This window comes from Protopterus annectens, chromosome 11.part0, assembly GCF_019279795.1.
Source record: "Protopterus annectens isolate FY-2018-M chromosome 11.part0, PAN1.0, whole genome shotgun sequence".
NCBI classification, from domain to species: domain Eukaryota; kingdom Metazoa; phylum Chordata; order Ceratodontiformes; family Protopteridae; genus Protopterus; species Protopterus annectens.
In genome coordinates this window covers 290,331,645-290,349,120 of record NC_056745.1, presented here as the reverse complement: position 1 = coordinate 290,349,120, position 17,476 = coordinate 290,331,645, and the positions used below count along the sequence as shown (strand labels likewise).

Below are 17,476 nucleotides of genomic sequence, written 5' to 3'. Positions count from 1 at the left end.
ACACACACACAATCACCTTTTGAGCAATGTTAGTGCAGCTTACAGAAATCCATTATTGCTAAAACAGAGCAGATATTATGTAAGTACAAGAATGTCTTTAATAACACATAGCTGTTTCCCATATATAAAACTGCAGGGCAGCACAAAGGATCAAATGGTGGAAATTGAAAAAGGGTAATTGTGAGGTGATGTTCAGGGAAGAGTTAAGACAGGCACTGGGTGGCAGTGAAGAGTTACCGAATAGCTGGGTAACTACAGCAGAGCTAGTAAGAGAGATGGCTAGAAAGGTGCTTGGTGTGACATCTGGAAAGAGGAAGGAGGACAAGGAGACCTGGTGGTGGAATGAAGAAGTACAGGAGAGTATACAGAGAAAGAGGTTGGCGAAGAAGAAGTGGGATTGTCAAAGAGATGAAGAAAGTAGACAAGAGTATAAGGAAATGAGGTGCATGGCAAGGAGAGAGGTGGCGAAGGCTAAGGTTAAGGCGTATGAAGAGTTGTATAAAAGGCTGGACACTAAGGAGGGAGAAAATTACCTGTACCGATTGGCTAGACAGAGGGACCGAGCTAGTAAAGATGTGCAGCAGGTAAGGGTGATAAAGGATAATGAGGGAAACGTACTGACAAGCGAGGAGAGTGTGTTGAGCAGATGGAAAGAGTACTTTGAGGAGTTGATGAATGACGAGAATTAGAAGGAGAGAAGGTTGGATGATGTGTGGATAGTGAATCATGAAGTGCAGTGGATTAGCAAGGAGGAAGTAAGGATAGGTATGAAGAGAATGAAGAATGGAAAGGCTGTTGGTCCAGATGACATACCTGTGGAAGCATGGAGGTGTTTAGGTGAAATGGCAGTGGAATTTTTAACTAGATTGTTTAATGAAATCTTGGAAAGTGAGAGGATGCCTGAGGAATGGAGAAAAAGTGTTTTGGTACCGATTTTTAAGAATAAGGGTGATGTGCAGAGCTGTAGTAACTACAGAGGGATTAAACTGATCAGTCACAGCATGAAGTTATGGGAAAGAGTAGTGGAAGCTAGGTTAAGAAGGGAGGTGATGATTAGTAATCAGCAGTATGGTTTCATGCCAGGAAAGAGCACTACAGATGCGATGTTTGCGCTGAGAGTGTTGATGGAGAAGTACAGAGAAGGTCAGAAGGAGTTGCATTGTGTCTTTGTGGATTTAGAGAAGGCATAAGACAGGGTGCCTAGAGAGGAGTTGCGGTATTGTATGAGGGAGTCAGGAGTGTCAGAGAAGTATGTAAGAGTGGTACAGGATATGTACGAGGGTAGTGTGACAGCAGTGAGGTCTGCGGTGGGAGTGAGGGATGCATTTATGGTGGAGGTGGGATTACATCAAGGATCAGCACTGAGCCCTTTCTTATTTGCAATGGTGATGGACAGGTTGACAGACGAGATCAGACAGGAGTCCCCGTGGACTATGATGTTTGCAGATGACATTGTGATCTGTAGTGAGAGTAGGGAACAGGTGGAGGAGACCCTGGAGATGTGGAGATATGCTCTAGAGAGAAGAGGAATGAAGGTCAGCAAGACTAAGATAGAATATATGTGTGTGAATTAGAGGGAGGATACAGGAATGGTGAGGATGCAGGGAGTAGAGGTGGTGAAGGTGGATGAGTTTAAGTACTTGGGATCAACAGTTCAGAGTAATGGCGGGTGTGGAAGAGAGGTGAAGAAGAGAGTACAGGCAGGATGGAGTGGGTGGAGGAGAGTGTCAGGAGTGATTTGTGACAGACGAGTACCAGTAAGAGTGAAAGGGAAGGTCTACAAGAGGGTAGTGAGACTAGCTATGTTATATGGGTTGGAGACAGTGGCATTGACAAAAAGGCAGGAGTCAGAGCTAGACGTGGCAGAGTTGAAGATGTTAAGATTTGCACTGGGTGTGACGAGGATGGACAGGATTAGGAATAAGTATATTAGAGGGTCAGCCCAGGTTGGAAGGTTTGGAGACAAAGCCAGAGAGGCAAGATTACGCTGGTTTGGACATGTGCTGAGGAGGGATGCAGAGTATATTGGGAAAAAGATGCTAAGGATGAAGCTGCCAGGTAACAGGAAAAGAGGGAGGCCTAAGATAAGGTTTATGGATGTGGTGAGAGAGGACATGCAGGTGGTTGGTGTGACAGAGGAAGATGCAGAGGACAGGAAGAAATGGAAACAGTTGATTTGCTGTGGCAACCCCTAACGGGAGAAGCCGAAAGAAGAAGAAGAAAACTGCATGCAGGTCATGCAGTGTGATTCCAACATAATGTAAGCTGTGTCATCTTTTCTTATTAACATACAGTGATAGCACTGAACAGTGGCTCTCAGATTTTCTGTTTCAATTTCATATCCATAATGACAAAGTAGTAAGTCTTATTTACAGAAAAATGCCATGCACATTTAGAATATCAGTCACACTTTAAAGGGAATCATATATTTACTTAGCTAATAGATGCTCCAATTCCATTGCTCTCATAGGAATTTTGAGCTTTTTCAGGACATTGCGAAAATCTGCTCGGCTAACCTAAACAAAGCAAAAAGCAAAAAGCAAAAAGAAAAAGAAAATACAAATTTGGTTAGCATATTTACTGTTGATTCCACACAATAAATTATCAATAATATTTCAGTTTTTGCTTGAGTACTGGCAGAATAAAAATTGAAAAGTCATTGTAGTAAAGTGACTTAAGTAGAGAGACATAATTAAAAACCAGCTGACATTCCTTTTGCCTGTATAAATGTTATCAGTGACTGATACTGTCACTGAATATCAACAGAAGTAATTTGAATTTTTATTTACAATTTCTAACAGTAATTATGGGATTTGTATAAGTGCACATTTTTTTTATATTTTTTGGATCCTCTGTACCTAATGACCAAATCAGTCCTACTACTCAACTGACCTTTTTGTTCCCACCATCCTCTCTAGTCATAGTCCCTATGTGGAAAGCAACATGCAGATTGTAGTGTACCTTCATTCCGAGTGTCTCCACATTTTTACAGTATCTTCTTTCTTCCCATACCCTCACTTGTCCCTGTGTGTAACATGTAGTATAGCCATGCAGGGGGTAAGTTTGGGTGCTTCATCCTTCATCATTCAGACATTTTTCCTGGCCATACTACTGTGAGAATATGCCCTCAAGGAAATGACTCACTGTCCACTACAAGGTTTCACATTTCGCAGGATCTCTGCAAATCACCCCCATGTAAAGCAAATATACATTTAACTACTCATTCCTCCCTCCTTCCCTCCCTTCAGATGGGTTTTCAAGCACCCAGGCCACCACTCAAGTTCATCTGGGCCATAACCAGTGTTTTATCCATATATTCTATGTAGCCAGCTGTCAGTACAGCACCTTTGACTAAGTACAATCTTTGAAATTGAACTTTCGGTATAGAATATAAATACAAAATGATAATTACCACTAAAATAAATAAAAATAACCATAACAACAGAGTTTCTGAAAATACTTTGTTAATGCTTCCCAGTTCCTTGGGTTGTGACTATATACATTTTGCATTGGTCTAGGATCAGTACTCCTACTGCCTCCATAGTTTTCATATTTAGGCAGAGTTAATTGTACCCAAAGAAGGGAAGCACTGAGGATTACATATACAAGTATTTAGCATTCCATGGGGAGTTTCCAGTCATTGTGGCTTAGTGGAAAGGTCTCTGTCTCTCAGCTCTGAGGCTCAGCCCTGACCATGTTCTGTACAGAGACTGCGTGATCCTCCCATGTTCTCTACAAAGACTGCGTGTTCTCCCCTTGTTCTGTACAGAGACTGCATGTTCTCCTCATGTTCTGTACAGAGACTGCGTGTTCTCCCCATGTTCTGTACAGAGACTGCGTGTTCTCCCCATGTTCTGTACAGAGACTGCGTGTTCTCCCCATGTTTTGTACACAGACTGCGTGTTCTCTCCATGTCTTCATGAGTTTTATCCAGATACTCTGGTTGCCTCCCACAATATGCTGTTTGAGTGGCTAAACTAAATTTTACATGTACAATATCTACCCTTGCACTTGAAAGTCATGGCTGAAAAAGGTCTATGGAGCAACCCATTTACCATACATTTAATAATTACATAAACACCTACAGAAAAAAAGAAAGCAGTTCATCTCTCTGCCCCAGCCAGGGTGGTGTGTCACTGCTTAGCTTTCAGCATTTGTGGTCAGTGTCTTGATACCAAGTGTCATGATAAATGGGCTAGTGACCAGTACCCACCTCAGGTCACATGGTACATGAATGCTGCATCTTCATTTCAGTGGAGCTTAGCCAGGCGGGTTATCATTTCTGTCCTCAGGGAGAGCATTACTGTCCTCAACAGCACATGCCACCCCATTCTGCCAGGCCCCTGACTTTACGTTTTTTGCAATGGTAATCATAGTACTGCTACAACTGTACTGGTGAGATGTCAACAGTACAGGTTTTAGCTAAGTGAAACAATAAGGATTCCACCAACAAAACACTTAAAGGTGTGACTGTGACATTACATTTGAGCTCATGATGCCTACTGTCAAGAAAAAATACACCTGAGTGAGGTGTTGAGGTCATCTTAATAGTAGGTGTCTAAGAGAAAATATTTCACTTCTTAGTCTAAACATATGTGCATCATACCTTACTTGGCTCTCTTTAGTGCAACCTTTCCAGCAGGACCTGGAAATGTGACTTAGACAACACCTATGTCCTTCTTGTACTCATGAAGTCTTATCTGATAGTGGCTTAAGCTGCCTTTAACTGTTGAGTGAAGGACTTGGCCATGATTTGGAAAGTGTAGGCCTTTTGTTGTATTAACCAGTAAATATGGAAAACCACAAGGGATGGCAAATTTTGTAAAAATCACCATCATCATGGTGGAACGCTGGCATAATGGTTAAGGTGTTTACCTTACACAGACAAGGTGCACAGTTTGATTCTCACATGGGATAACTGGCTATGCTTAAAATAGCCCACAAGGGGAGTTACCCTAGTACTAATCAATCAAGATCGACTCCCATTTTCTACATGGGGTCAGGGTGTTGTAGCAACTGTTGCCAACTCTCTCTATTCAAAGCCACTCTCATGCCTGATTGTCACAGGTCTTCTCTCTCATAATCCACTCATCTCTTTGCTCGACATCCTTGTTTCCTCTTGCCTTCTCTTGTTTGTCTCAAATCTTCTTTACCACACTGTCTTCTGCTTTTCTGTACATGTGCCCAAACCACTGTAGTCTGTCCTCTTGGACATTTTCTGCAATTGGAGCTATCTTGACTTCTGCAATTATGTTGTCATTTATTCATCTGTCCCAAAGTGTACAACCTACCACTCATCTAAGGCACTTCATCTCCATCTCCTATACCTTCCTCAGCTGCTCTGTCTTTACTGCCCAGGTTTCTGCACCATACAGTAGTATTGGTTGCACCACTGTTTTATACACCTTACTCCTCAGTTTCTTTGGAATTCTTCTGTCATGACTACACCTGACACTCTGTGCCAGTTGACTGCAGCCTCCCTAATTCTAGCTTTGACCTTCTCATTCAGACTTCCCTTCTCCACAACCACTCCTCCCAGATACTTGAAGCGATGAACCTGTTCCACTATTTTCTTTTCTATCTTAATTCTAAGCTTCTTCTGAACTTCATTTGCTACCATTACAACTGTCTTATCAGTACACAGTTTCACCCCATGTGCCTTCAATTTTGCATTCCATTCTCCTATCCTTTGCTGAAGTTCTATCTCAGAGTCAGCCTGTAATGCCACATTGTTTGCATACAGCAACTTTGTTGATCTGACCCCTCCAACCTATTTATCAATATAGTCCATCACCAGTATGAACAGCAGTGGGCTCAGAGCTGAACCCTGGTGAACACCCACTTCCACTGGGAACCCCTCTTGTGAGACCAAACACTGTTCATACTTGAGTCATTGGTTCTTGTACATATCCTGCACCAGTTCTACCAATGTTTCCAGAACTTTGATTCACCACAGGACTGCCCAGATCAGCTTTCTTGGAACCTTATCATATGCTTTCTTCAAGTATAGGAATACCCAGTTGGATTCTCTTCTCATTTCCAGCTTCTTCTCATGTGTCTGTCTCACTGCAAATATCGGGTCAGTGGAGCTGCATCCTGCTCTAAATCTAAACTGCTCATTTCTCATCTCACTTTCTATTACTCTGTGTATTCTTTTATCAATCACTCTCTCCAGAACTTTCATGCAATGTGGCAGGAGTACGATATGTTTGTACTGCCCATAGTTGTGAATGTCTCCTTTATTCTTGAGCACTGTCACTATTGTGCTAATTCTCCAGTCACCTGGGATATGCCTTTCTCTCCATACTACTATGAGTACCGTCAGGAGCTATTTCTCTCCTATCTCACCCAGCATCCTTATCTTCTGTGACCTCATCTGAATCTGCTGGTTTCCCTGAATTCATTATCTTTAGTGCTGTTCTTACTTCTTCTACACTGGGCTCCTCCTCTTCTCTCATTGTAGTACAGCTTCTGAAGGGTTTTCTTTATTCAGAAGCTACTGGAAGTACTCCTTCTACCTGCCTTTGATGTCCTGTAGACTGGCGAGCAGGTTATTGGTGGCATCTCTTATGAAGGGTGTCTATCTTCTTTACCTTTTTGTCTTTCTCTTGCAACCTGATATACTTTCTTTGTGCCATCTACTGAGTTACTTTCTTGAAGCTGGTAGAGTGCCTCTGATGCCTTGTTCTTTGCTATTGCAACTGCTGTCTTATTCCCTTTGGTAGCCAACCAATATTCCTTCCTAGCCTGGTATGTCTTTTCTATTTCTCACTTTTTTCTGCACTCTTTTTTTCTTCTGATGACTTCTTGGACTTGTGCATTCCACCATCAGCTTTCCTTGTGTACTTTATTTCCATATCTGGCTTGGACACATATCTGTTCTACAGGCCTCACACACGCTGTTTTGAGGCACTGCCATTCTTCCTCTTCTTCAGCTCCACTTATTTCCTCCTTTTCTTGAGGTGCTAGAGCACTGAGTAATTCCTTGAACTGTTGTGCTCTCTCTCCAGTCAACTTCCAGGTCTTCAGCTTGGTCTCGTTTGATCTTAAAGCCTTCTCTGACCACTGCTTGCAGCCAATTGTGGCAACCAGTGGTTTATGCTGTGGGCCGACTGTTTCACTAGGAATGACTTTGCAATTGCTGATTCTACCCATAGTATAGTGATTCTGTCACTAAATCTGCTGACATCCATCACTGTCTTCAGAAGCCACTCCCTCACTTCAATTCCCACACCATTTCTAGCTTGTCCTCCTCCTGAGTAGTAGACTCTGGATTTCACGTCAAGTGGCTTTGCTGCACTGCACTGGATACACAGGATGTCCACCCTTCTCCTTACCATTATGTCATCCACTTCCAAATCTTGTCCTGTCAGTGAACCTACATTGAGCAAGGCAATTCTTAGTTCATTTTAGACAGGATTATTAGTTTTATATCCAGCTTTTGCTCAGCAGAACTATCCCAGGTACCCCAAGCTGGGCAACAAGATACTTTACAGGCCTGTCAGCAGCTTATTGACCCAGGGCTGGGCTTTATGGTGCAGACACACTGGCCAATAGGAGCTCATACACCTCCCCCAACATTAGCATGGGTCCCTGGCATAGCTCAAAACAACCAAATTAACTACAGCCATATTTTTACACTGTCAAGTCTCTAGCCCTCCCTGGTGCTCAGTCTGTTATCCATTTTCTCCTATCATGAGGATACTGTGCACCACAGCAGATGTCCAAAGAAGTTGGTTTGCACAAATCTTCTCCCTATAGGGAAGCATGTAGAGTCTATGCTGCTGCTCACATCTCTATTCTTTGGTGAGTTTGAGATGAAAGGAACCCCACAAAGACACAGGGAGAACATGCAGACTCAAAGCAGGCACTGGCCAGAGATCAGGATTACACCGTGTACTTTGAGCATGAGAGGTAAAGACCTTAACCATTATGACACAATTTTACAATAAATTATTTACCATGAATTATGGAATTTAACTGGTTGACCTGACTTTTTTATTTAAATTCATTCCATCTTTCTTGTAGATTTCAAAGTGGTCTTTCTAGGTCCTTTATGGGTCCTATATATTTATCTGGGTGCATGGAGGCATGAGCCTTTGTATCAGAATGTTCTGTTATGTTCCATCTTGAATGACATCTTTGATGTGAGGAAGGAGAGGAGGGTTTATCCAATGGCTATGATTGTAAATCCCATAAATTCAAATATATATTCTCTTGAAGAAGGAAAACTTTTTTGTCATCCCATTTTTAGAACTGATTCATTAATTTCATGCTTTCTCAATAGGAAATATTCTTGGGAAGGAAACCTGATGAAAGCTAAGAGAAATTCTCATTCTTAGTGTAATAAATAGAGGAGGATGTGAGCAATGGATTTGTACATTTCCTCATCCTCCTCTTTGTCAAGTCTTCCATTACCTGACGTTATGTCTTAAGCAGAAAAATAAATGATTTGTGCTAGTCACAACTAACTGTGAAGTTCTACCTGATATTACAACTGTAAATTACTAACTGCTGATTGGGTATAGTTTTACCCTGTATTTACTTGTATATAGAATCTGTGTTTTATTTATCTCTACAGAAAACAACACCTATAATATGCGTGATTTCTGTATGCTGTTTGCAAATACTTTTGAAGTCCCATAATCTCTGATCATTCTGTAATCGCGGTGTTACATTCATTGTTGTCATTTGACTGTTATAGCCATTCCCTGCTCCAACGCTCCTCGATCTAGTACTTTTCTGGTGCTGTAATCAAAGGTTGTATATGCATATACTTCCTCTATGTTTTACTGTATGTCATTGCATATGTTCTCTTTACATTGTTTATAATCAACTGCTCATGTGATTTCCATATCCGGCTCTAGTTGTGGCAGAAAAAGGTCCCTGGACCAGCTCCTCTACCTGGTTAACAAAGAATGAATGAATAATGAATAAATGAAAGAATAGATAAATCAATCAATAAATAAAGTACTTGTGATTGCTGAATGGCCAAATGTTTAATGAACTCCCTAGTTCATTGTGTTTCATTGTTCTGTAGTTAAGTTTAGGCACCGCGGCATCTGGAAAAAGTCTTTGCTAGTATGCCTATTATTACTTCCCTGTACTGGTTAGGAATCACATTCCTAGGAGGACTAATTAAATGTACATTGCCTTTATCTGCCACAGAGAAAATGATTAGCATTATCAGTTTAGATGACTTCACAAGCATTTTGGACATATCAGACCCCCCCCCCCTTTTGAGTATCTCGGTCTTTCAGGCTGTTCAGGGGATTTTCTATAACATTCTCAGAGTTATCAGAATGATGGGGGGGGGGGGGGGGCATTTGTTTTATTTCCTTGATTGCTGTACTTGTCTGTCATGGGGACTTTCAGTTTTTAAGGTTTCTTTCAACAGGCAGTCCCTTAGTGTTAGCAAGAACTGTGGAAATCATCCAAGTAAACTCTAATCAGTAACTGAGGAAAATAGCCTTTACAGAAAAATAACTGCAAAACTTTGACGAAAATTGTGTCTAATTGACCTTTATGGGCGATAGGAAGAACTAAAATGGATTCAAGCTGATATCAGATAGAATGCAGGGCTATAATGATGACGAGAGTAGTACCCAGTGAGACACAAATGTTGAAAAGAACACACCGCAGGTTCTGCTAGGAAAACACACTGACAAAAGGAACAGTGAAGGGAAAGCACTCGTATGTTTAGACTGTGACAAACTGATTCATCTGGAGCAAACTATTCTGAAAATTTCAGAACAGCCTATGTAGATCCAAAGCTGGGAGGTATCATATCCTACAGCATCACAGTGACAGGGTAACCTCAGTGTTAATATGTCCATTACAGTGAAATATCAGATATACAGTTGCGTATAGGTTTCAATCCAGCTATATGGCACTGCTGATGAGTGCATGGATTTTGTTATACAAGGAGGAGGAGGGAGAACATGAGCAGATGATACCACCAAGATGGATGCACACCCACAATGTGTGGATATTCCATCAATGGTGTAGCACTCCCTCTAAATTCAGCATTACATAGCTTTTTTCCCCCCTTAACTTCATGAAAGGGCCACTATACACACAGTAAAAAATGATGGCTGCATGGAAAAGATGACAAATAAGAGGCAATCAAGATCTAAGAGGAAAGGAAACCCAGCACTGGATATTGTGCATAATAAAAATAAAATATAAAAAAACCCCAGCAAATAGTTGCTGACCTTGTATGTTTTTACACAATGTTCTGATATCAACTTAATCTCATAGGTTCATAGATATTACTGCTACTAATATGTTGCTACCTCTGGCTTTAAATCCATGAAAAAGAACTACACTCAGTCCTAAGGAACTTAAATATGTGGTTCTCTGGGATCAACAAATGATCCCATAGGATCATAGGAAGTTACTAGGCTATTGGCTCCGAGACCCTTATAAGCCTAGCCAAGAGTTTAGCCCATGTTTAGACAAATCAGCACCCAATGCCACTGTCCAGCAGGGACATGGGTGGAATCCCAGGGGTATATTTTCTTATTCCCATCCAGTTATCCAGGTTGTAGTTAAAAAGGGGTAAAAAGGCACTTTGCTTGATGTGGAGAGGGAGTCTATTCCATAGATGAGGGAGTCTCTGGGACACAAATCTGTCCTGCCAACAAGTCCTGTTGATGTCACAGACTAGGTTGAAGTCGCACATGTGGATTACTCAAGTGGGCTTGCAGCCCATCAAGGTGGGGTCCATGGTCACCTTGTATGCCAGACAAAGGTCACCTCTAAGACGTCTGTGTGAAACTGAGTAGAGGGATAGGGATTTTAGCCTATCTGTGTATGGTAGATGTTTGAGGCCCTGGATTCTCCTGGTGAGGAACCTCTGTGGTCTCCCCAGCTGCTGCATGTGCTTTGTGAGGTACATGCCGAAAGGTGCTTTGTACACAATAATGGGCCTTATAAGGGAAGAATACAAGGATGTTATGATCTCCTTGTCCCTGGATGAGTCCCTTACTTATGAGGTGGGCCATGTAGAAGGCTTTCCATACCACAGAAGCAACATGGTGGTCAAAAGACAGGTAGCTATCAACCTGGATGCCCAAATCCCTCAAAACTGACTGTGTGCTTAGGATGTTGTTATTAATGTGATAATTTGTGGGGAAGTCACTCTTCCCAAAGGGAATGATGATGCATTTTTTGGTATTCAGCTTGAGGCCATGGTTTTGGCACCAGTCATTTGTCTGAGTGAGACCCTCTTGGAGATGTCCACATCACTAGGGGAATTAATGATCGAACCCAGCTTGCAGTCATTTGCAAACTTGGTCAGCCATAGCCCATTGGTTTTGGCCTTCACCTCAGAAAAGTATATCCCAAATAACAGTGGCCCCAAGACTGAACCCTGGAGTACGCCACTTGTTATGGGTCTACTGCTTAAGGTGGCTTCCCCATTTTGACTACATGGGTTCTATCAGTGAGCCAGTTTGCTACCCATCTGGTAACATATGGATTGATGCCTATTTGAGAGAGTTTATCTAGTATGCCTGAGTGGGGAATAGTGTCAAAGGCTTTGGCCAGGTCAAGGTAGGAGGTGTGCACCGTCTTCCCCTCGTCCATGGATTTGGTGACTGTCTCAAAGACGTCGACCAAAATTAGCAGACATGACCTCCCCTTGATGAAGCCAAACTGTGCGGGATCAAGTGTTTGGAGGTTGCCAATGTCCATGTTAATGAGGTCCATGATAATCCATTCCATGGACTTGCAGATCAGGCTAGTTAGACTGATGGGAATATAATTTCGCAGATTGGTGGATGCTCCACCTTTGTGCAAAGGTATGACAGTGGCTGTCCTCCACTCAGCTGGGATGAAGTCAGTACTCAGGCTTTGGTTGAATAGGATGCCTAATGGTGCTGCAAGATCCTGCCTGAATTCACATAGGATGCAACCTGGGATGTTATCGGGTCCCATGGAGACTGTATTTTTTGCCTTTGAGAGAGCAGTGATGACCTGTTCCCTAGATATAAGGGGAACAGGGCAGGTACTGGGAATGTCCTGATTTACTGATGGGGGGACAAAGGGGTAAAGTTTTCACTGAATTTGTCAGCCAGCAAGTTTGCTATATCTATGACATTTGTTTATGTGGTAACCTTGACCACCAGTTCTGAAAAGATCTGGGTGCATCCTTTGAGGTTGTGGACCTATGTGAAGAAGGTCTTATGACTGTCTCTAGTAGATGTGGCCAATTTGGACTCAAAGTTTGCTTTGGAGGATTTCACTAGTGCTCTTATTTGCTTGTTCAGGCTAAGGAGACACTGCTTCCAATTGGGCACCTGTTCCTTCTTGGTCTTGGACAGAGATTGTTTCCTTTTGTTATAGAGTTCATTTATTGCAGATGTCCACCAGACAGGTTTACTCTTCCTTGCGGAGGATGGCTTAGTCTTGTCGGGTATTCCTGATTCCATGCATCTATATAAATGCTCGTATAATGCTTTGGTGTAGTTTTGGATATTGGTGCCAGTTCCTACAGAGGGGGAGAGGGCTGTGAAGCTGTTTATACCATCTCTCAGGAGGCTGTAATCAGCTTTGAGGACGTTTTTATGTCTAATCCTAGCTAAAGGGGGGTTGGGGAAGATGGTGACTTTGAAAGTGACCACTTTGTGGTCGGATCATACCAGGGAGGATGATACTACAGGGATTATGCAGTGGTTACTCATGCTAGTTTATACCAAGTCCAAGGTATTATCAACCCTAGTGGGGGCATCGACTAGCTGTTCCAAGGCATTTGCATTGACAAAATCAAGGAATCTCTGGCCATTTGTGTGCTGGCATAATTAGTTCTTCCAGTCTATGTTTGGGAAGTTCAAGTCACCCAGTATCAGGGTAAAAGGTTGAATCTTGATAGATTCGAACAGGTCCAAATAGGCAGATTGGGCATCTTGAGTCAGATTTGGGGGCTGGTAGCTAGCTATGATTTGAATAGGGGCCTTGTCAATGGTTAACTGCACCTGAAGTGTCTCCTGTGCATCATACTGTTTGACCAGCCTGGAGTTGTGAATGTCTTTAATGTATATTGAAACTCCACCTCTTTTGGCTTTACTGCCCACAGTTTGGGGTCTGAATGTATGATAGGATGAGTAACCAGGTAAGGCTGGAGTGCTCTCTGCAGCTTTGAACTAGGTTTCTATGACTGCACAGATGTCAGCATTTTCCAGGGTTAGGAATGCTTGCAGTGAGTGCAGTTTCATGTTTAGACTACTAGCATTTAGCAGCATGACCTTTAATTTGTGTTTTGTTGAAATTTTCATGTTGGTAGTTTTAACCTCATCACTTTTCCTAAAAAAGGCACTAAAGGGGAGGCAGGAGCCTTTGCCTGAAGCTCAGGTGATACAGATGCAGGCCATCTCTGGCAAAGCATCATGGTCTGTCGATCATATCTTCCCAGGCTGTCAGGTACTGGATCCCCCTGGAATGATACCAGAAACTAAGCCAATTGTTAAAGTCAATCATTTTCTGTTTGCACTGGGGCATCATTCTGGGTGACGGCGGAATACTGCTTAAGGCAAGGGACATACCTGCCTGGGACACACAATCAGTGAGATCAATCATGTCTCTCTTCATATAGTCCAGAGAGGTACATCTCAAGTCATTTATGCCAACATGGACTATGACACAGTCATAACAGTACCTGCTGTTGAGAAATTTGAGTGTGTGTGTGGTATGGTAGATTCTGCCACCTGACAAACAACTAAACGTGACTTTCTCTCTATCCAACCTGGTGAGAGGCACATCTGTGTGTCTCACCATGGATTCTCCTATGAATACAATGTTGCATTTATGGCGAATCCTTAGTGGTTGTGAGGCACAGGTGTGTGGACTACGCATGGTATATGGTGTGGAGGGCTGTGAAGATGATATCTGTTTTTGCCTCGGAGGTCTCCTTTGTTTAGGTATGTTTATGTGGATGACCTCCACATATGTAGGTGTGTGTGATAGGTGTGGCTGGTGTTTGAGGTGTAGTGATTGTGTGGACAACCTTTTCAGTGCCAGATATACTGGCTTGAGGGGGAGAGAGCTTGGACTCTAAGTTCCTAATGTAATTGCATCTCTCACAGATTGCGTTCCTAGGTAGTAGTAGAAGATAGTTGTCCGTGCACATGAGGCAGTTGTTACACTGTCTCAGGATGCCCATATCAACCAGACTGGCAGGAGAAACTGCAGGAAATTGTCCATCCATATTTGTCAGAATCTGAGGGAGAAAGGCCAGCGAGAGCTAAGGGGTGGGCCTAAAGCCCAAATGCTTAAACCAAAACTAATAGCTTAGAATAACACTTAACAATTTAGACAGGCTGTAAACATGCAGTAATAAATGCAACAGAAAATATGCAGTTGAACACTTTAGAGAACAGGAAGCAAGTAGCAGGAAAAAGCAAAGCAAGATGAAGTAACAAAATAGTAGAAAGAAACACAAATTAGAAAAATGTAAGCAGCTGAATAAAGTGTCTTTTTTATATAAAGTAAAAAGGGAAAGAGCAGGAACAGAAGATAATTCAAGGTTAAGGGACTAGGGGGTTTGGCCTTCCCAAATGATCTTTGTTTTAGGTAGAATGAGCTAAAGAGATGGTGTTGGGAGGAGTGTCCTGTATCAAATTTACAGTAGGGGTGGGCAACTGCAAAAGCTACCAACTTTAAGAACAGAACAGGAATAGGGTGGGAGAAAACCAGTTTCAGCACAGATCAGAAAACAATACCAGTAAATATATAAATAATTCAGTCAAGCAAAAATTAAGACAGTGCAGAACTCTGAACAGTTAAAAAAGTGCCAAAACATATATTTATCAGCTCTATATGGTTGTAATTTCTAAAGAATTATAAAGAATTAAGTATTAACAGTCCGCTGTGAGTTATGGGGATACTTCTTAAGTGCTGAATGCATTTATTTTACTTATGTAATTTCAAATCTCATGTCAACAGCAGTAAAGAAAAAATCAAATAAATTTCATTCACTTTGTAAATCACAAACTTACCAAACCATCTTGTTGTTCAAAGGAATTAAATTCTAATAACAATGACAGGCAGGCTTCATTTAACTGAAAAAAAAACATAACCATTGAAGTAAGGCTGTTCGTTTTGTTTTCCGGAATACCATTTCAATTACTTTAAAACATCTGTGCTTAATGGTTATTAACAAGTTTAGGTACACACTGCATTTCAAACACATCTGTATTGCACTGAACATGTTTATTTGTTATCAGACTTGCATGTCTTTTCAGTTATATATTTTTGATTCCCCTTTCCACATCCAATGGACCCATCTTCAGGGTAAGAGTAAGGTCCTTTTTATCCCAAGCAGAGTGACAGCTCTAGGGCCCATGCATTCCTTGATTGGGGCAAGACCTAATCAACTCATTCATTCCCCAAGGAGGTGAGATTCAAGTGCCTGGAAGAAGGCCAGTCTGCTGATTGTGTGGACCCCTCTTCCTACTTCACACTTTCCACATAGCTGGCCATGACTTCTGCATGCGATTTTTTTACCTTACAAAGACAAGATAACAGTATATATCAGTGCAGGTTGGAATGTAAAAACACAGTTATAGCTGAGTAACATAAGTATGGTACAGTATAGTATAGTGGATTTATGACATTTCCTCAAAATGTCAACAAATTGAACTGAAAAGTTTGAAATGTAAAACACTGAAAAACAAAAGAAAAAACAAACAAACAAAAAAAAAGCCTTTTGCAGGGGTGCTGCATCTCTCACGTCCCCTGCTAATTACATATACCAACTCTGAAATTGTACTACAGTGGGGAAAGGGCAAATTCCCCGAACCTCAATTTTCCTCAATCTCAAAAGAAAAAAGCTGGGAATTTTGTGAAAAGATGACTTCGAAACAGCTTATCTTTATCAGCCTTTACACTATTTCACAAAAAAAAAAACAGAAAAACTGAATGAAATTTTAGAAACCCAGTATAGTATAGTATAGTATAGTATAGTATAGTATAGTATAGTATAGTATAGTATGGTATAGTATAGTATAGTATAATCTATCACATCAGCTCATTTATATACAAGACTTCCAAATGCAACATTATTAACAATAAAAAATAAGCCAGAGCAAGACATTCAAGACACAGACAATATCTGCACTATCTTATTAATGTGCGCTAACCCTAACTCTGCCCCTAACCCTGACATTACATCTTATCTTAGGAAAAAAAAGTTTCAGTAATGCTACCACTAAACAAAATACTCAGACACACATCACATACACAACTACACATGCACAACACTAAATCTATCCATTTCCCAAGCCCTTACTCTAACTGTAACCTGTAAAGACTCACCTTCGTATTCCCACCTCTGAGTCATGTCAATATCTTAGTATTTTTTTGGCCCACCCATTGTACTCAGAACAGAATACTTTAGAAAATCCTATGGGGGGGATGTACATTCTAAGATTTCAGCTAAGCTAAATTGTAATCTTAACAATATAAAGTAATAGTGTACCGATTTTTGTTTCTCTGTATAGTATTAATAATTTTTTTTTATGCAAACCCAATACTCACCTGCCAATCATGCATATAGTTCCATATAAACAAAGCCTAGTGTCTGCAGCCAAGATAAATTATATGTATAACCTCTTCAGAATATGTGTATCCTCCTGGGATTAAATGTAAGTGGAAGTGTTATGCATGTGCACAAAATGCATGGTATTGTATATTCATATTCTTGCATTTGTATTTAAGCAGCAAATAAAATGAGGAATGTACATAAGAGCTACCAGGCACATGTAATTATGTGCTTAACAGAGCTACGAGCTCCATACAGCTGCCTGCTTAACAGCTCTACTAACTAAACGTAGATAACTTCTTCACATAGCTACCAGGCCTGTGCAGTTATGTGCTTAACAGAGCTATGAACCCCATGCAGTTATGTGTTAAGAGAGCTACCAACCCCCATGTAGTTATGTGCTTAACAAAGCTACCAGGCCCAGGCAGTTATCTGCCTAACACAGCTATAGAACCAGATCCATATAGTTACATGCTCAGAAGAGCTCCCATCTCCATGGATTTATGCATATGTTCAGCAGAGCTGCCAACTCCATATATTTGTGCTTATCAGAGCTACCAGTTCCATGCATTTATATGTTCAGTAACGCTCCAAGCACCATGTATTTATGTTCATTAGAGCTCAAAGCTCCATGTGTTTATCCAGTCAGTATAGCTCCCACCACTTTTTACTTATGTGCTGAGCAGGAAACCCAGCTTCATGTACTTATGTCTTCAGTAAACTTCTCTGCTTTGTGTATTTATGTACTCAGTTATATTTTCAACAAACAGATCTGCCAGCTTTGTGTGTTGATCTCAGCTTCATGTATTTATGTGTTCAGTGGAGATTCCAGTTCCATGCGCTTATGTATTCAGCAGAGCCCTCCTCGCCATGTATTTATGTGTTTAACAAAGCTCCATGCTCCTTCCATTAATTTGTTAAATAGAAATCCCAAGT

The 17,476-nt window shown here is 41.3% G+C and overlaps 1 protein-coding gene across 1 annotated transcript in view; it reads right to left on the bottom strand.

Annotated features, from left to right (window-relative positions):
* The window catches only part of LOC122814935, a 548,294-nt gene that overhangs the window by 105,985 nt on the left and 424,833 nt on the right, over positions 1-17,476 (bottom strand). Inside the window, exons 9-10 of the mRNA XM_044087196.1 lie at positions 14,997-15,059; positions 2,434-2,516 (exon numbers count right to left, since the gene is read on the bottom strand). Coding sequence (XP_043943131.1) covers positions 2,434-2,516; positions 14,997-15,059 — 146 coding nt within the window. The remainder of the gene's footprint in view (positions 1-2,433; positions 2,517-14,996; positions 15,060-17,476) is intronic.